At 39.6% G+C, this 20,183-nt stretch overlaps 2 protein-coding genes across 6 annotated transcripts in view; both read left to right on the top strand.

Moving 5' to 3' along the window:
- The window catches only part of pik3ap1 (phosphoinositide-3-kinase adaptor protein 1), a 33,591-nt gene extending 25,939 nt beyond the window's left edge, over nt 1–7,652 (top strand). For both annotated transcript variants that reach the window (XM_046401755.1, XM_046401754.1), the window contains 12 exons: nt 20–152; nt 338–534; nt 671–836; nt 1,002–1,064; nt 1,149–1,397; nt 1,503–1,562; nt 2,124–2,317; nt 2,415–2,487; nt 2,688–2,864; nt 4,701–4,771; nt 5,497–5,600; nt 7,187–7,652. In XM_046401755.1, the coding sequence (XP_046257711.1) occupies nt 20–152; nt 338–534; nt 671–836; nt 1,002–1,064; nt 1,149–1,397; nt 1,503–1,562; nt 2,124–2,317; nt 2,415–2,487; nt 2,688–2,864; nt 4,701–4,771; nt 5,497–5,600; nt 7,187–7,298 (1,599 nt within the window). In that variant the 3' untranslated portion in view covers nt 7,299–7,652. The remainder of the gene's footprint in view (nt 1–19; nt 153–337; nt 535–670; nt 837–1,001; nt 1,065–1,148; nt 1,398–1,502; nt 1,563–2,123; nt 2,318–2,414; nt 2,488–2,687; nt 2,865–4,700; nt 4,772–5,496; nt 5,601–7,186) is intronic.
- A 5,529-nt stretch (nt 7,653–13,181) lies between these two features.
- The window catches only part of LOC124065534 (sorbin and SH3 domain-containing protein 1), a 38,947-nt gene continuing 31,945 nt past the window's right edge, over nt 13,182–20,183 (top strand). The window contains exon 1 of one of the 4 annotated variants that reach the window (XM_046400967.1): nt 13,182–13,312. The gene's annotated coding sequence lies outside the window, so the exon portion shown is untranslated. Of the gene's footprint in view, nt 13,313–19,316; nt 19,838–20,183 lie in introns of those variants that run through there. The other 3 variants (XM_046400968.1, XM_046400974.1, XM_046400969.1) reach the window with 3 other exon arrangements.

Here is a 20,183-nt window from a genome sequence, read left to right as displayed (position 1 = left end):
AGCCTTTTTGTGTTTTCAGGCTTTCAACTTTACATCCAATGCAACAGAATCACTGGACAACATGTTATCTGACTCATTAAAATCCAGGATGCCTGCAACTAGTCTTCAGCTGTTTGGAATCAGACAAATTGAAGAGGACAACATGGCAGCATGTGAGTATTCTGTATTGTTGGGGAAAGATCATCATTTGTTGCGCATGTATTATAGTGTCTGGAAGCATATTTAATTCACCTACTTGTTTGGTCTAATACAGTGAAAGAACAGAGAGTAAAAGCAGCTTTGAAGAGACATTGTACAGTCATATGAATCATTGTATCTAACTGCTTTTTGTTCTCAGATCAGCGTACTGAGGAGCTTCCCACCCTACTCCATTTTGCCGCAAAGTATGGTTTGAAGAAGCTGACCAACGCTCTCCTTCAGTGTCCGGGGGCTCTGCAGGCTTACAGCGTGATGAACAAGGATGGAGACTATCCAAACACGCTGGCAGAGAAAAATGGCTTCTTTGATCTCAGACAGTTTATGGATGTATTTGTTGTAAGTCCAGTCATGAAAGCTTTTTCTTTTATTTTTCTATAGTAGCCAACAAAGTGTGGGGTATTTTCTTCTAAAAGCCACGTGGGCTTGTATTTTAGTCACTGTCCACCTGTCTCTTGTGCTCAAACAAATCTAGGAGACAGCAGACATTATCAACCTGCAGAATGGAGAACTGGACACGGCAGAGGTGTACGAGTCGATGTCAACTACCCCTCAAGATATCATGATGAAGTACTCTGGTTGTTCGGAGGACATATATGAGTCAATGCTGGGGATCGACCCTGACTGTGCAGAGGACCTCTGTAAGATTTATTATTATTTATTTTTTATTGTTTATTATTATAACAATGATGGACATTACAAAACTGGTTGTTAAACTGTTACTGTTGGTGATTCAGTTTCTGTTTCTGTTTTTTTTTTTGTTTGTTTGTTTATTTGTTTGTTTGTTTTGATTTTTGTTTCATTAGATGAGGTAATGACTGGGGTAGATGAGAACCCTGAGGAAGCTATGCTTAGGAAGTTCTTCCAAGGTATACATCTGAATCATTTTCAAAGTACTGTCGGATGTTGTGCTGTTAAAGTAGAGTGTGATGCAGTTGCATTTTTTCCTTTAGCAAAACCACATGATGGCATAATGCAGGACAATAACACGGAACTTCAAAGTGAAGAAGCAGAAAAAGAAGATCACAATGACTTTGATCAAAATGAAGAAGAGGAAGATCCATACAACCTCTTCCCAGAGGATATCTATGATACTGTGGATGTAAACAGTACCTATAACTCAGTAGTCCTGAACCGTCCACCAGCCCCTATACCCAGACCTGAGTCGGAGTCTGAGCCTGAAAAGCCTGTGATTTTAAGAGGTATTGAGCAGACTCTTATTTTTCCCGTAATGATCTCTTTACACATCAGATTAAAAAAGAAAGCTGCTCTCCAAGCAAATATAAATAACTAAGCGTTTTTGACAGTATTTTCAGAAAAAGATACATCTAGCAAAAGTACAACGATGGAAATGGCATATCCAGCAGGTAAAGAGCAGCTTAAATAATTGAAAAAGTCTGTTTTGTCTTCATTTTCACTTCAAATTGATATGACCATGTAAACCTCTTAATAGCAAATTATCAACGCAAATTATCTTTTTTTTTTTCATTTAGTGAATGCAAAATGAAGGTTAATGGAATAGGCTTAGCAATTCATTACATTAAAAAAAAAAGTTGATTCTCAACATAGTGTATAATATCTATGATATCATGACAACATCTGTGTTACATTGTGTGTTCATGTTTGTTCTTGTTTGTTCAAATATCACTCACAAGAGTGTTTATGAAAAACACACACACACTCACACGTGAATGTTGCCACCTTTGTAGACAGACATAGAAACAGTCTTTGTAAGAGTTAAATTCTGCTGATTGATTTCATTTGCGCTGCTAAACCAACCCATTGAAATGTTTTCTGGACACCATTGCCATTCCTCTGACCTCACTGTATATATGCACAGGTCTTTGACTCTGTCATAGTTATACTCGACTTAAGAGTCTAGTTCAGCCTCTACTTTTATTGAATGACAACCTTTTCCACCCATCCAGGTCAGCCCATGCCACAAGCCTCCTCTCCTACATATGACCCCTATGCTGGGATGAAGACACCTGGACAGAGACAACTCATATCTCTGCAGGAGAGGGTGAAAGTGGGCGAAATTACAGTGGATGAGGCTGTCCAAGAGTTCAAAGCCTGGCAGTTTGACCACGAGAGGAGGTCCAACTCCATCCGCTATCAGCAGGTAGATCAACAGTACAAACTGTAGTCTGTCATGTGCTGATTAATGGTGAAGAAATGGATCTAACGTGTGTTCTATGTGCTGTTTGTTTCTTTGTCAGGAAAATCTGAAGCGACTGCGAGACAGCATCACCAGACGTCACAAAGAGAGAAAGAAGACAGGAAAGGAGCTCGGTAGAATTTCTTGACCATTTATTTTATGTATTTCTACTCAAATCGCTCTAATGCAGCTTTAAAATGCATCTCCACTATGGGCAGACTCTGAGCATTTCTTGCAGTTATAAAATGATTAATTTTTGGGCAGTACACAGTGGAAAATCACATCCTGTTGTTTTACAGAATGCTAATGTTTGATGTGGTCCCTCCCCTCGTAGATTATGAGATAAGTGCTCCGCTGCAGAGGAACTCATTCTGGGGCGCGAGCATGACGTTAGAGTGTTCTGTGTATGAACCAGCACCCAGAGTGGTGGGTCCTCCTCCTCCTCCTCCTCCAGTGGTTCAGGCTATCCAGAGAGGCGGCTGGAAGACGGGTAGCACGTCCAGCACGTCCAGTGAGTCCTAATGCTTTTTGTTTTGTTTATTTGTTTGTTTTTTCAGCACTGTGGCTCAGTAGCTGGAGACTCTTGGTCTTCCACCTCCCATTCTCCCATTTACATCCATGTCAGGGGCAGTGTAGACCCTGAACTCATGAGAGGGATTATTGCTTTGGATGGACATTGCTGTTAATGATCGGATCCATAATGTTCTGCGTCTCACTGATGTGTGATGTAAAGCAGAACCTGTGATTCTCCTCGAATCCACATTTTTCATCCACATTTTATACAGTATTTGGAAATAATGTATTTGTCATGGTGGCCATGACATGAACATTTTGGGTTTCTTCTCTTCAAGTGCAGAACTGTTTTGCCACACTGAATTAGATGTACCGGTAGCCATTCTTTATTCTGTTGTGTTACTGTATGATGCACAGTGTGTCAGGTATATGCAGGTATTATTGTAGGCAGAGAACATTGCCATTTCTTGGAATCTGTCATTAGTGCCAGTTGACGGTGGACTCTAACAGTACTGGGACCTTGATTTAAGCAAGATGTACACCTGAAATATGGCTGTTTCTCAGTTTCAAGAAAGACATGGATTTCCTAAAAGTAACAACTTGAAATTCTAGCTAATCAGAAACAAATCAGTCATCAGAAACATTACAAAAGAAGCCCTATGCTGCTGCCCCCTTTCTGTGATGTATTTCAGTCTGTTAACACCCCCCCATGAATGTACCTTCAACTAAAATGCAGAAAGAACAAATGAAGCTAATCTCTGGGGTTCTGCAGGCAGTTAGTCTTGAGGAGATTCGTTTGTTCACTGTTTGTTTCATTCTTGTACTCAAGTATTCACAGACAGAATTGCACAACAGATTTCCTGTGAGCAGTGAGCAAATCTGTTTCAGTACGTTTCCCTTTGTCCCATGACAGGATACTGGTCTGACATTTTAAAATTTCCCTGAAATCCTTTTATTGCCCTATACCTGAAATTAAGTTTAAGTTGCCTCAGATTTTACAGAGAAACGTAATGAGAATTCCTCTCTAACAGCTTACCTAAAAGTTCCCACAGTCAGTGACAGCTTGACAAGGCATCGTCAGCAGCAAAACCGCTTTGAATTCATTGTTTCCTATTGGAGTGTCTGGCCATGAGCAATGTGCCACCAAGTCACCAACCAAGTTTCATTTTACTACAAAAATGTAAATAGGGCTTACTGCAAGATCATCAGGGAACTGACATTTTCATTAAGAAAATGCACCCTCAAAGCCTGCTTGCTGTTGGCTGCGTTGTACGTCATTTCCAGTAAAGAAACAACTTAATATCACTCTATAAAACGTGTGATTTCTGTTTAAGCAGTACATATGTTGACAGATACGCTATTTTAGCACTCACCCATATTTTACTTTAGGGTTTCTGTCTCCAGTCTGCTCTCTAGCACACAGCTGATGGTTGTGGTTCACATGTTAACAGAGTCAGTGTGGACAGCAGGCATCTGAAGCTGTCACAATAATATGGAGCCTGTACTGTTGTTAAGTGTAAATTCTAGGTTATTTGTATGTTTTATAAAAGAAGTGTCAAACACTGTGCATTCAAATGTGTAATGATGAAAAAAAAGGTTCACATTTAGTCTGTCTGCTCTCTGCGGCTGTCTTTATCTAATCTAACCCTGATCAGTCATACTTTACACTGCAGACATGCTCTACAACCATAGTGTCTTTGTTGTGTGACTCAATAAGTTATTTTTAATCACTTTTGGCGAAGTGGTCTTAAGGCACAATTTACCACATGCAGTAACCTCAGATAAACTCAACATCACATGTCTTCCCAGTTAACCTGTTTTCTTCTTACTTCAGGTACTGAGAGCAACAGACTCAGCACTCACAGCACCTTTAGCTACAGTAGTGGGACAGAGCCTGACCTTGAGGTGAGCCTGAATTTCCAAAATTTGTCTTTTCAGTGCACGTAGTAACAACATTGTTCACACGGCCTTACCTCCTTCTGGCAGTGACCAGCAGCTCTATAATTCACTCTCTTGGTTGTTTTGTCAGTCAGTTAGTTAGTTAGTTAGTTCACATGAAGTAGGTGAGACAAAGTTAGGTGTTCGGTTTCATTCTGTAGTCAATGGCTACTTCAGTTCCTGAAATACAAGTACAGATCTACTTTTAGAGTTACGTTGTTTTTAGACTCAAACTACAAGGCCCGCGTTTTTCTTTCTTGAGAAATATTTGAAGCTTAGCAAACGTTACACAATTTCTCAGAAGTCACATGTCAGAGTGTAAACAGACCTGGGATGCTTTTGTCCTGTAAATATGCATTTTGATACTTATTGAAACCCCCCCTTATGTCTGATGAAGGTAGACAGGCTTTGAACCAACAGCTCTTTGTTGTTTAATCTAATTCCAAGATGACAACTTCTGTCTGCAGTTTTCTGACGATCAACAGACTCAGCATGTCCTCAAAGTTGAGAAGCTAGAACCTGAAAGTTTTCGGCATGTTGAAATTACTTAAACAGTTTAAAAAAAAAAAAAAAGAAAAGATTCTGTTGATCCACCAATCAATTAATGAATTGTTTGCAGTTCCGTTTATGTTACATTTATATTATATTTATATTACATTTGGCTTTCTTCTTTGTTTTGTTTTTTTTTAAAGGACTCGATTGAAAATCTTCCTCCTCCACCACCACGACCTCCACGGCCTTCTAATGCTGCAGCCTTCAGTTCTCCGCCTGCTATTCTTCCACGGGATCCACGAAAGTATGTTTAACAACCAATGACAGAGTTTACAGATATTGCTATGCAAAACAATGCAGTACTGAACAACATGAAACATACTGTATATCGAACAACACTGGAGCTGATGCAATGTATTGCAATGTGGCAGTGCCTAATAGCAATGAAAAGAGAAGTATAGATATATGCTGATGTGTGCAAGGAATAAACGTTGAGCCCAATAATGAATCTGCAGGCAACACTGGATGAGACAGTAAGTGATGTAGAGGAAATATTCACGCACCAGTGATTCACAGCTGTACTTTGGAGAGGAAGCCAAAATGAGAAAGTGATGAAGTTGGTGATATGCATGCTGGGTAAACTTATAAATATCTGCCATACATGGAGTTGAGAGAGCACATGCTGAGAAGGTTTCAAAACGAAAGCTCAGACCCTAAAAGCTGTTTGATGGTTGAAGATAAGGGCACTCAATTCCTGTAAGTTTGAGAAACTCTGCAGTCTGAAGACTTTGAGTGATAGAGGTCTTATCTCTTTGAAAAGTCATATCAGAGTTTATACTTGTACTCTATGCATCCTATGTCTTTCTTATTCATGTGTCGGTTTGTGCATTTTCTTTAAATCCCCAAACGTACCTTAATTACTCGTGTGTCTGTGTGCAAGAAAGAGAAACTTTCCTCACACTTATACCACTCTTACAGGGTAACCTGCCAATTGTGTACACGTCTGGCCTGTTACATCAGGCTAATGAGGAAATCAGTCATTTTCCACAAAACAGCCCATGATGTCACAATGATGTCACAATTTCAGGTTTAAAAGTTTGGAAACAGGTTTCATTCATCACATAGTTCTGTAGAACTTTCACTTCAGTCATATATAGTGGTATACTGGAATAAGCAGTATTTGTCAAATGAATTTAGGGTTCATAATTAAAAAAAAAAGACTAACAAATAGTTCAAGGTGCTGCAGATGGTGTAAAAATGGGCCCATGTGAGTTATTTCTTGCTAATTACACTGTGAGATCCTATCAGGGAGTCTGTGCTCTGAAATGAAATGAGAAAAACTGATCATTTGAGTGTCTGAGGGGATTTTGTGTGTATTTGTTTTCTTAGTTATTGTGCAGTTACCAACACTGACATATACGTATGCAGATGGACAACGTGTCTCCACCTACTGCCACTTTACAAAAGTGAAGACAAATTATTTCGATTAGAAGTGCTGCCGTCTTGCACTGGTGACATCGTTTGGAACGTGAGCCTGTACAGTAGCGATCAGGAAATGGAGCCGCAGGATCGAGTTCCTGGCCTGACCTGATCGCGAGCAGGGCTCAGCTGTCAATCGTGACATGTGCCATCCCTTTTTATAGCATCAAATAACTAATTTAAACTGAATGCTTGAATGTAAGCATGATGTACTGTAGGTGAAGTGACAGAAACCATCTTTGTGAAACATTTGTTTGACATGTGAAGTTTGAAGTGTGAATTTCTGGGATAAATCTGTTGGAACGCAACTCTTTATATCAAACACTGGTTTCAAGTCGGAGGGTGCATATGATTCCTGCTTTGCCACCTTTTTCAGAGTTCATAACCCTACACACACTCTGCTTCTCGTAGGTCAAAGATGCAGAATGAGCGCTACATATCCTGCCCGACTCAGACACGTCCTCAAAAACCTTCTCAGAGACACACAAACACAGCACCTCCCATCCCTCGCCGCCTGCGGTGATCAACACATCTGCTTGTGCTGGGTCTCTAAAACTATTGGTTATTTTTAATAAGAAAATAAGAATCCAGCAGAATCCAGCATGCAGATTTAATTTTATTCGTTTTTGTTGTTTAATATTATATATCATTGTTCTTAACAGAGTAATTTAGTTCCCTTTATATTCCTTTGTGTATGCAGGTGACTATGTCTGTAATATTCAATGTACAGTGTACCTCTTACTCCTCTACACATTTCTGACAGCTTTAAGATTGTTAATACAAACATATGTTCAGTATGGATTAAATATTGTTATTGCTACTTTTTTTTCTTACGGTCTCCACCACTGAAGATAATTAAACACACTTATTTCTCTAAGGTAAACGGTGTTCATTACTTTCAACTAAACAAAAACAGCTATTAGAATGTCATTTCATTAACAGGCCATTATAAAGTCACTAAAATGCAAAGCAAATATAAATTAACACAAGTCTGTGTAATTACAAGATGAATATTTGCTGCGCATATTTTCACCAACAACGCTGTGGTCTACAAGATCAAATCGGACTTCCTGGAACAATTATTTTTGTTGTCACCATTCTCAACCATGGTCTCAACAATTTTAATTATCCAGCTGCTTCAGAAATTAAACAGCCTCAGAGTGACCCCTGCACTGAGGCTGAATAATGCCAAGAAAAGTGCTTCAAGCTGCTTCAAGTGAATGTATGTGCTGGTGTCAAAATGTGGTTCTCGTTCTTCTCTATTGTTTTGTGCATCATTTCAGCCAAAGATATAGTATTCCCTGACTTACCTCGCATGGTAAGAAAAGAAAAGTCCTCCATATTAAATTTGTCATTTGCAGTTGTGCTCAGAAAACATATAAAGGCCTGGGCTAAGATAATTGAGCAGGAGGGTGGGACACATCATTATAACCACCATGTTGTTCAATATATTATAACCACCATGCTATTAATGCCACAGTAAGTTAGCTACCTGTAACTAAACATATATGCTTGCTAACCTTGGTCAATGTTACCAGACAGTCAAGTGTGTCAACTTGTGGCCATTTTTTAAAAATAAAATAAATAAAAGAAAAGATTTCAGTTTGCAGGAACATAGTAACACGAATAAGCCTGACTTTAAGGTGAACAGCTAATGTCAGATTGCTAGCTTCAAAACTTGACATTATAATTTGTCCTCCTCAGAATGACATACCAGCACGATGTGCGCATATGAGGTACATTTCAGAGGCAAAAAAATAAATAAATAAATTAAAAAAAAAAAAATTCATGGTGAAGAGGGACATCTTCTTGAAATGTTGCCTCTAAAATTAGCAAGAAAATCCAGTATTTCATATTATTTTGATGATCTTACAACAAGCTAAATGTGCATAGAAATGACTTGTTCTGTGGTTCTTTTGCAAAAATTTTTATATTTGACAGATATTATGAAATATTATTTCCACAATAGTGGAATTCACTTTTGTTTCTTACTAAAGAAAAAAAGTTCTCTGATCCATATTTTGTAAGATTTGGAGTAATTTATTATCACCCACGGCCTCTCCTCCGTACACACACACACACACAAAGTCAGACACAGATAGAGAGCATGAAGTCAAACAGATGAAGTGAACTCGAGTTACCAAAGTTGACAATACTCGATCAATACTCTAATTTCAGTCAGATTTGCTTCCATTGAGGTTTTATTTATTGCACTGTTTATAGGCTTTGCTGTCACTGTTATGCTTGCTGTTGCTAAACATTACTGGTGCTGCTCTAGAAACAACATTTAATTATATTTACAATACAAATTCAGAGGGTGTTCTAAATTTATTCTTTTACAAAATAATGTTTTAATTGATTCAGAAGCAGTGACAATTACAGTAATTAATCTGAATGAAAATTACAATTTACAAAATTTAGAATTTTGTTTTTATTATTTAAAAAAAAAAAAACCTGTACTGCCTCACTGCATCAACTATCTCATAGAGATGTGTGCGTTCACCGCATTCAATGAGCTCTGTTAGCTCATTTAGTTTAACAAATACATAAATAAACAACTCTGTTTAATGCCACAATCATATAAGCCAAATTATTGTCAAACTAACAACAAGACTGTCTATCCTGGCATGTTACTGTCCCCAGATGAATCTCAAAAATTTTACCAGTCCTGACAGTCCGTGTGTAGTGTCGGCTGCAGCCTGAAGTAGTGAGCTGAGTAGTGAACAGGATGTGAGAAGATTGCTTACGAGATACAAGAAGCAGTGTGTTGTGTGTTACAGTCGCCATCCTGTGATGAGGATGAGACACTGCAGGATTACACTCAGTGTTGATTCACTATCAGGAATTAATATACACCCTGCAGCCAATCAGAATCAAGTATTCACCCTGTTCATGATATAAGTTTATTTGAAAGACTCATGATAACCCTTTAAACCACTGCCTAACTGCATTATCTTGCTCACACATGCTCAGTGCGTAGAACCGAATCAGTACCAGAACAAATCAAGCACTGGTTTTTTCAGGGAATATCACTTCCATCAGCTTTAGAAGTCAATAACACCCCCTTTATCACCATAATCAGTGTGCTATCATAACAGGTATGTAAGTCTGCTACACCTGACTTACAGACATGGAAGTGGTTAATCCCCCCCCCCCAAAAAAAAACATAATTTTTTTTTTTGCTGTTGTAGTTCTGATCAGGTTCCACTGAACATGTGTGAGAGACAGAGATCTGAATCATACTAATTGCCATAATAGCATTTTTGTTAAATTTAGTGTGCCCATCATCATTTTAAATACACGCACCTCCCAGTACAGGTGAACATGGAGAAGAGGTATTAAGTAAGTAAGTGAAATTCTTACTTTTGTTCAGTACTCAATACATATCTCTACAGGACTTTTGTTTAATTTGTTAAAGGAAAAAGACTCTGAAATTATGTAGGAAATCCTGCTTTACAGTGCCAGAAAAAGTGGAAGGTAAGGCAGTCAAATGAAAGTAGACTTTGAAACTAGCAAGTAGACAAGACCCTACCATATTCATAAAGTATCAGGGAACGATGGCCATTCAATTAAAACTATATGCAACATCAATACAGTTTGTTCCCATTTGTTGAAACACGTTTCCTGAGACTAATCCTGGATTTCTCAAAATTCTGAACACAAAACTGGAAGCAAGTTAAACGTTTTGTTAAATCTCCACAAATCTCTTGCAAAATGAAACACTGCAATCAAAATCATGCTCTCTCTCTCTCTCTCTCTCTCTCTCTCTCTCTCTCTCTCTCTTTCTCTCGCTCTCTCTCTCTCTCCCCTGAATTGATTCTTTCCACTGAAACAACACACACAACTGTATTATTTCCGTCCTCTAACTCTCACCCTTCCTCCACCCTGGTGCCCATGCTGCTCCATTTCCTCCCCTGCAGAGCACAGGTCTTCTGAGGCCTCATTTTTGCCCTGACACGTGATTGGAGTGCCTGTTTGAACAGGTGAGGTGTGAGTGTTAAACCAGTTGGTAGTGATGGTCTGGTTATGGTTTCTAGGTGAACAGAGTATTCTAAAGATTGTGTTTTGTGCTTGGAGTTTTGCAAAAATGTGATACAATTTGTATTTGAATGAAGTAGTTGAGGTGTATGTACCACATTGGTCCAGTAGGTGTCACCTTTGTGCTTTGACTCACTTAAAATATACACTACATAGACAAAAGCATTGGGATATTGACATTGACCATCACACCAACAGGGACCTTAATGATGTCACATTCTGAATACACAGACAGCTTTGCAGCTATAACAGCTTTCCACAAGATTTTGGAGTGTTTCTGTGGAAATTTTTGCCCATCCGTGCAGTAGAGCATTTGTGAGGTCAGACACTGATGTTGGACCAAAAGGCCTGGCTCACAGTCTTCATTCCAGTTCATCCCAAAGGTGTTGGATCGGGTTGAGGTCAGGGCCCTGTGTGGGTTGATCAAGTTCTTCCACCAGACTCATCCAACCATTCTAATAGACATGTTTTTTTTTGTTTTGTTTTTTTTTACCTGACAGAAAGAACTTAACTTCCTTTAAATCCCATTTATAAGAACTGTGTGCATTCTTTTCATGCATATCTGACGTGTGTACCCACTAAACAACGTTTCTTACGAGGGTATGTTGTTATGAGCGAGAGGCGAGTTGGTTCATCAGACTAGTTTGACAGGATGAGCTGAGAACTCAACTGTCAGAGCCCGGGGACAAGTAGACGTTTTGATTGGACAAGGGAAATGTTAAAGAGTTAAACACAGGAAAGTATTTTCCTGCGGTAGAAGGGTGACCAGTGAACTTTATGTTTTTACCCTCAAAACTTGTGATATTTTTCACCTTTAATAACTCTGGAAGAATTTAGCATTTTAATTGCTACTTTGACTGATAATTCCAAAATATCCTTCATAAAATTTATTATAGATTTAGAGTATTTTTTTTTCTCTTTGTTAGGGATTTGTGCTATAATAGAGAAAATATTTACACATGGTTGTTGGTGGGTCTCATGCAAAGTCATGCACTAAGACAGTTAATGCTGTTAAGTATGCTCATGCTTAATTGTGAGGTGTTGTGAAATGATATTCTGCTTGTTTTACCTCAAATAATGTCAGCATTGTGTTTTTAAAAGACGTCAGTTTTGGCTGTGATATTTCTGCCATATCCTACTTAAACTTGAAGAATTCATGCATAGGTGATAAAATAACCTTTGGATGTACCTCTAGGAAATTTATACATCAGATTTCTAACTTCTCAATTCCCTAATGAAATATAAAAATATGTTTTTATACACTTGAATGTTCCTCCCCTTCAACCAGCACTGATTTATTTCTTGTGCAGTATGAGGTTTGGTCACTTGATGGTGCTCCTTATTCTCTGCTTGTCCTTTAATGCTGGGCTCCACTAACATTTTTTCTGTGTGTGAAAACATTTTCCAGTTTGATTTTATGTCAGTAAGTACGCAAGGGTTTAATCAAATTACATGTGACTTCACTGTTCTGAATATAAATGAACCCTGACTACTGACCATGACTGCAGTCCCCTCTGAAGTTCTGATAGGAAAGTGTGAGAGACTGCAGCCAGTGCGGATATGTGGTCAGAACTTTCAGAGTAAAATCTTTACCAATAAACAGGCATAAAAAAAAAAGTCATAATGGTATGAAAACTGTAGTGCAAGTGCAAGTATATAGAAATGGTGGTTTGTAATCCTGTGCAGATGTATTTGCAAAAAGAAAAAAAAAAGGTAGATTAAAACAATGTGCTGATCTATGGTCCAATCTGAGAAAAAAATGCATTTGTGAATGAATGAAAAACAAGTTCATTTTTATCTTGACATTTCAGTTTTCTAGCTTGAAAGGATATAAAACTTGCATATACATTTGAGGATCTTTTTTGTTTGTCTGCATCCTGTGACCACGTGTCAGCGTGACCTGCATCTTCTCAAATGTGACACAGTTTGTAAGTTAGGAAACAAAAGTCTGAGTGAGTGTTAGAGTGTTAGACTTATATATTTCACACGAAGCTATTATATACATCTTTTGAAGCACTTTATAACGTGAATCCATGGGAGGATACATTTTAATCATGACAAACTGAAAAAATTGTTGCATTTATGACTCTCCTCAGCTCCACAGAGGCTTTTAGCGTCTCTGTTTCGACCCTGTTCCCTACCATACCAGCTGTCATAACAGTTCATTATTTAACAGTGTGTGTTCACACCTTGTTTTGATTTCCCCAAGAGGGAAAAATCCTATTACTGCTTTGATCCAAAACATTTTAATATTGCCACAACTCAACATTATTTCAATTTCATCCTAAAGTGACAGAGTCCAGGCTTTTATTGTGAAGGGACTTCGGCTAGACCCCCGGTGCTCAGTGGCTGTGCTGTGCGTTAGGGTTGACGCAGCTCAAGCCGGTGAGTATGAAGCGCTGACAGGACGCTGGTGGAGAGCAGCCGTCGGCGCACAGAGCCCAGTGAAGTGTGTCTGCGGCAGCAGCGAGCATAACACTGGATTACCAGCACACAGAGGTAAGCATGTCCCTGCTCTGGATCTCTGCTGCATGTGTCTGCTGCTGTACCTCTTTAATATATCCCGGAGATTCTGTCATTTTGTTCCATGTCTACCTTTCTTTTGAACCTTTTTTCATTGGCACCATCACAGCTGACTTTATGTCATTACCGTGTGATACACTTAATGTATCTGTTATTCATCACTCATTCAGTTATTAAGTGCAGGTGTTCAGCTTATCAACATAAGAGCTTTTGTGAGTGGGTCAGTTTTGGTTTTGCAGCTCAGCAGAGAGGCGCTCTGGCTTTGGGACAGTTACTGCAGTAGAGGCAGATCCTTTCAGTGGAAAGGCTACCCGCCATGGGTGCCGCACTCTGAAGCCGAATGCCCTGGAGATAACCCAAACACTGAAGTGTGGGGATAAAACACCTCCTGACCTCACACCATGCTGCATACTGCCTGTCGTCTTTTTTTTAATTTTTTTTTTTTAAGACTAATTAATCCTCTCTGTTGTGATTGTTTCTTTAAGTGGGCAGGTAGCAGTGAGGCTTTGTCACAGTGAGTCATAGGGAGCTGAGTACAGGCTACTCCACATGCATACAATAAGGCTGTGACATCAGGGCCATGCACTTAATGGAATGCACATTATGCGGCATGGAGGCGTTAGGATTAGTTTATCCTATAGTAATTTATTTTTGTCACAATGCTGCCTCTGCTGTTCCTGGTTAGATGATTTTGAATTTGAAAAGGCTTTGAGAAAGTGAATGTAGGAGCAGTAGTTTGAGAATGTTTCACACGGTCCAAGAAGATTGTCAGTGCTGCATTCCAAAGTAGTATTAAAACATCCTGTGAAGTTATTTTAGGGAATATCATAGTATAGTTTTTATTTTCCACTTTTTATTCTGGGGACATCTTTGTTAGCGTGACTAACAGCTGTGTAATTGCACAGCAGTAATAGTGTGAGTTATTGACACAGTGAACCTGAATGTGAAACTTCATGCTCTAAAGTGACGAACAGGTCTGCCTGAGGCCTCATAATGAACAGCATGTGACATGAGCAACTGCCTCACAGCACAAGTGTGGACTCACTGTATAGAGACACAGATTAAATACTCTCACCTTGTATTACTCTATTGTGGTACTACAAAGTCCTGCCAGAATCGGCTTTTTGACAGTTTCCAAACTATTTGACAAAGAGGAAACTCGACACTGTTATATGAAATGTGGATTAAAAAAAATTCTGAATACCTTTGATCATAATGCTAATTACAAGATAAATTGTTTGCAGAGGTAAAAATTTCCAATATGGCTCATTGCCATAAAAACCCTTTAATTCCTAGAGGTTTATATATATATATATATATAATATGCTAAATCTGGCATGTGCCTTTGCAAAAAAAACTAGTTGCTCCACTGTCAGAGAGCTGTGTCATTTTCCTTTGAAACTCAGCAGATGTTTGTCACTCCTGTGTTTTCATTCATGATTTTACTGCGGTCATGATTTCTTTTTCACCTCAGGAGATCTGAGTAACATGACACTAAACACACTCGATAAAATATTAACCCCAATGCAAATAATTAATCAAACTGCTTCAAGGACAGAGGCAAAGCAGTCAGGCCTGTTTTCCAAAAAAAAAAAAAAAATAGCTGTTTCAGTGTTTGGTTATGTAGACGGCATGTTCAGAACATCACGCTCTCCTCTGCTCTCTTCTTTCTTGTCTTATCACATGGTCACACTGGACATGTTTGACAGAGGTACTCTATCTACACAGTGTTTACTCAGAAAGAACAGGACCTCCATTAGCTTCCCACATGTTAAAGGACTTTGTGACCAAACCTCAAACACTCACTGCTCTTATTATATTTAACTTAACTCTTTTGTTCCCTGCTGCTACTGGGTAACTTTTTTCTGGTTCACGGAGCATTGACTCAGCAGTAGCTCAGCAGCGTATGATAGTCCTGGTTGAGAACATGTCAGGAGAGGAGCTGTAGATGTTTACTCAGAGAGGGTGGTGGGTTGCCTATGTGTGAAAAGGACAGATCCATCAGTCATTATGTTTGGTATAGCCAGCAGCTCAGCTATGGGACATTTGTTCAGTCAGTCACTCAAAGAGCAGCCAAACCACTCTGACCTTTTGAACGTGTTGTTGTGCAATTAAAGCCAAAGTCAAACATGAATGTGCATTTTTTTTTTTTTTTTGTTCAGACCGAAAGCATTCACCCCTTGTATGTATTCAGCTCAAGATAGCACAATGTATCTTTTACTGTAGTTAATATGGATTACTTTAGATTGGGTGACCCCAGTGCAAAATACAGGAGGCTCAGGCTAAAGATTTTACTGTAATTTGGGATTTGTAAGGAAGATTTTCTTTCTGAATTATCCACATTTTAAATTTGCCTCGCAAGGAGTGCTGCGTAAAAAGGAATATTTGGAGTTTGGAACTGGTTTATGTCACCTGATGCTGACCAGTATCATGTCATTCTTGCTTTTTCAAAGACACAATAAATCAAGGTCAAAGGGTTGCATTCCAGTTTATGAGCTTTGTCAAACAAAAATGATAACCTGTGGCGTAAGGATGAGACCTGTTGGTGTGAACCCAGCACACTCATGAACATTTTATGAAGCTTGTTCGGAGTCACGTTACACAGATCCCCTAGATTTGAGAGGAGCAACCCTCAGGAGCATGAATCTCACAACTGAACCTCAAAGATTTGTCAAAGCGAGCTGGCCTACCGATCAGCCAGTATTGTTTTTCCAAGACAGTCTTCAATTGGTTTGGAAATCTGGCCCTGAATATTAGAAAATAAGAATAATTACAGTATGAATTAAGTGTTCCCGCTTGTCTTTTATTTGTCACATTGTGAGAACATATTCCCACTGTAGTGAAGGCCTCCTGTACCCATGTGTTCACAATGAGCGTAAACCAATGGTTAACAATTATTAATTACAGTGTTCAAGTGGACAGTAGTGAAATAATTTAATGACGCTCTTTGTTAAGTTGCAGTTCTTAAAATTATCCTTATTTTCTGTCAAAATTTATGCCTGCCAAATGCTTAGTGAAGCAGGATATTAGCATGACATGGACAGGAACCTTTGTAGTGATGATGTTTATAGAAAACAGCCTCGTTTTTACTGTGAATAACGGATGGCTTTGGATCAGGCCGGATGTCTCCGCCAGACACCAGGTTTCTGTTTTCACTCCATTAATGTTACAACAGGTCGCTTAGCAACCCCCCCCCCCCCCCCCCCCCCCTTTGTCTTCCCACATCTGCTGCCATTGGCTGAAGTGGATGGTGAAGTGAGATGTTATGCTTTTTAAGGTCCATGACACAAAGAAGCCTGCCTTGTTTACTTGCATGCATGTAAACAAGGCAGTGAAAAGACAATTTATGCGCTAGTGATAGATTTAAGCAGCACTCCTCTCCGCAAACACCACACCTCCACCCTCCTCCCCTGTGTCGCATGTCAGCCACTGATGGAAAGCAACAGCATCACGGCTGTCGTTGGCAGATATTTTAATAAGAAGCAGCATGTGTTCTTACTCATCATCACACAAACCAAACCAGAATTATTAAGTGACAGTGATGCATAGCATGTTTATAAATCACTCACTACAAAATATAATGAACAGTAATGAAAAACTGATGTCTGCGCTGCCACCTATGAAGTCAGGCTGTTATTGATGGAGCTGCCTGCTGTGTGTGTATGTGTGTCTGGGCGTGACAGGACAGGGTCTGACTGGGCCGACATTCCCCAAATAGATGGATGATATGGTCCTGCTGGAGTCCTGCTGCACACTCATTTCCCACAAGGATACCTTCATAGCACTTAAAATTGCTGGATTATCACGTCGCTGTTTATATTCACGTTTAGCTACCATATCCTATGACTCAATTAGCAAGTAGTCCTGTCACACAGGCGCTCGCAGAGTTATATTAGGGAACACACTCAGAGCTTCCAATCCACGTCGGAGTCAAAACATCCAGCAGAGAGATGAGGAAACACTTTCAGCACTCTCTCACACAATGATTTGAATTGTCATCGCAGCTCACCTAATGTGCAGTACGCACTATTATCTAAGCCAGGAGGAATCTGTTGTGCACAGCTGAGCTTGTTATCTAGTGATGACACTAAATGAGCGTCATATGTTTCTCTGATTCATATTTCCAAATTAAATGCCTGTATATTATCTCAAGCAATTTATCGTTATATTGTAGTCTATGAGGATTTGTTCCCTATTATTCTTTGTGGAATGCCAGTTGTGATTATCTCCTTATTTTCTCGCTCCTCTTAGTGTGAATTTTTGACTTTGCGTCTCTAAAAGTAAACTTTTTAAGCGCCCGCTCAAGAGACACAACAAGGCTACTTGAAAATTCAGCTCGATGTTTATCCTCACTCCGGGGCCTGTGATCCAAGCTTTCTCACTCTTGGAGTGCAGCCCGGAGGCCTTGCTGTGAAGATGTATCACCCTGGGTAAACTGTCAGCTCACTGACATTCTTATTACACTGGCTCTAAAAGCCTAGCGGGTATGTCATAAGCAGGTTGGCTGTCTAACACAGCATCTGTAACAAGCTGTTTGGTCCATGCAGCAAACTGCAGTCCTCCCCAGGACCTTCACATGTGCCAGCTAAGTGTTCCTGGGGATCTGGCCATGGCCACGTCCAATGACTGTCAAGGCTTCTCACAGACACGCTGGCAGGCTGCAGGCCTCTCCAAGCACTAAGGGACACATCTTTCATTGGCTGTTGGGATGGGGGCTTTTTTTTTGTTTTTGTTTTTGTTTTTGTTTTTGCTCTACATTTTTTCCCAAAAGTCACAAACACCCTCAAAAAAGTCCTTAAATGTGACAGTCAAACCACAGGTTCACTATAAACACCTTAAGTCTCTGTGTTATTTCATTAAGGGAGGTTCAAATATTTCAAAGGCATAGAAGCAGTGTCCATAAAGACTCAGCTTAAGCTCTACCCATTATCAACATGAATGCATAATCCTGCTCTGAGGCCTATAATGACTGCAGTGTGTTAGTTACATACATTTCCTTTTATGCTGCAGTTGTTTGAAATGAACTTCAAATAGCTTGGTTGAGGAATGTGTAGAATCCCAGGCTGCTGTCCAGTATGGAAGCTGTTTATGGAAGAGAGTTGGGAGGGTGGAGGGGTAGGTGGGAGTCTCTTCTCAATTAGGGGGGATAAGCTGCTGCTCTGGAGCGGCCCGTTCGAGCCATGTTTGGAGCTATTTGGTGGGATCCACGCATGGTGCTGGATAGCTTCTCTCCTCTCTGCCATTTGTTGACAAAGCAGAAGTCAAACAGTGTTACATAACGGCCTTTTCTCTCCGTCCATAGTACAGCTGAGTGTGTGATGAGAGCTCTTTTGTGTTAACATAGTTCACTTTTAAGGCAGCCTCTGAATGCATCACAGAGACCCCCCCCCCTGTGTGATATACGTCACAGTTCAAGTCGGTACCACCCTGCCTTCGCTTAGTTTTCACTACAGCCTGCTACAGATGAAGCGAATTTCTTGCTGCCAATAGAGAATGATCTGGTCTACTGGATATGACAATGGAAAACTGGCTCATAAAGCAATTCTGCAAAAAATCAATTTTCTAGGGTTACATCAAATACCAGCTGTCGTATGAAACCATTAGCACTGAAACATTTTTTTACAAGGAACAATTTAACATTTCGGGAAACAAGCTTATTCAGATTAAAGTAAAACAGCTAAGAATACACCAATCAACACCTCAAAAAATGAAATAATATTAAATAATACTATTAATAATATTGCTGCTATTGATAATATTAAATAGTAGTAAAATAATGAGCTTCACTGGGTCCATTTCATCAGATGTAAAGATTTTGTTTTTCTGTCTTCTCTGTTATTGTAAATGGAATATCTTTGGGCTTTGAACTGAAACAAAAAACAAAACAAAAAAACATAAAAAAAACGGCAATTTGTCGCTTTGGATTATTGGGTTGGATTTGTTTTAGTCTAAATGCAAAATTGATTCATCAGTTTATCTGATAATAACTGATAAGGACAATACATACACATTCGTCTACATATCTTTGCTATCTTGGTGCAATTCTTGTACCTTTTTAAAGATTGTGGTGTCATGACTCTACTCACACGTTAACATGCAGTCCGTAATAGTCGTTTCAGTAGTTTATGATGTTGTCTAATGTATTAAGACCTCATGAACTGTTAAGTCATCCAGTAGTGAATTCCAGATGTCCTCCAGGCCTGTCTGTCTCTCATCTGCTGGCTCTGCAGGAGCATTTTCAGGGGGTAGCAGGATTTTATGTGGTGGTCTGCACAGTTGTTGAGAGGGTGCCACATTCCCAGGTGGCATGTGATGACAGGTTCATCTGGGCACGCCTGTTGTCAAAAACAAACAAACCCCCAGCATAGCGAGGGTCAAGGTCAAAGCTGGGACCATCCCTCCTAGACAAGACCCTCAAAGCTCAGCCAGCCAAGTCTCAAGAGGCTTCAGAGGGACCTGATGTCCATGGACTAAGGACTCACTGTGCACATAATCAAGCAGGTAATGCGCTTCCCTAGATCCACACTGACGCTTCGGGATGATCGTAGCCTTTTGGGAGTTGCTTGTTCTGGAAAGGTATTTAAGTTACACCCGAGAGCTCTCACTTAGATATTTATGTATCTATGTGTGTGTGTGAGAGACACATAGTAAAGTGCTGCATCTGGGATGAATCATCTTGCCTTTGTTGTGTATTCCTGCCTTTAGGTAATCACACAGATTTGAGCTAAGAGGGGGTTTCACTGGCTGTGATTTCCTGGAATCTTGAGTAATCATTTTAGTGCATGAATAACACCTGCACTATTAGAAGTACTTTCTCGGGTCTGTGAATTTGAAGTCTCAAAAAACG

This window comes from Scatophagus argus, chromosome 10 (assembly GCF_020382885.2).
Source record: "Scatophagus argus isolate fScaArg1 chromosome 10, fScaArg1.pri, whole genome shotgun sequence".
Lineage (NCBI taxonomy): Eukaryota > Metazoa > Chordata > Actinopteri > Scatophagidae > Scatophagus > Scatophagus argus.
The sequence above is the reverse complement of the archived record's forward strand: the minus strand, read 5'-3'. Positions and strand labels throughout refer to the sequence as shown.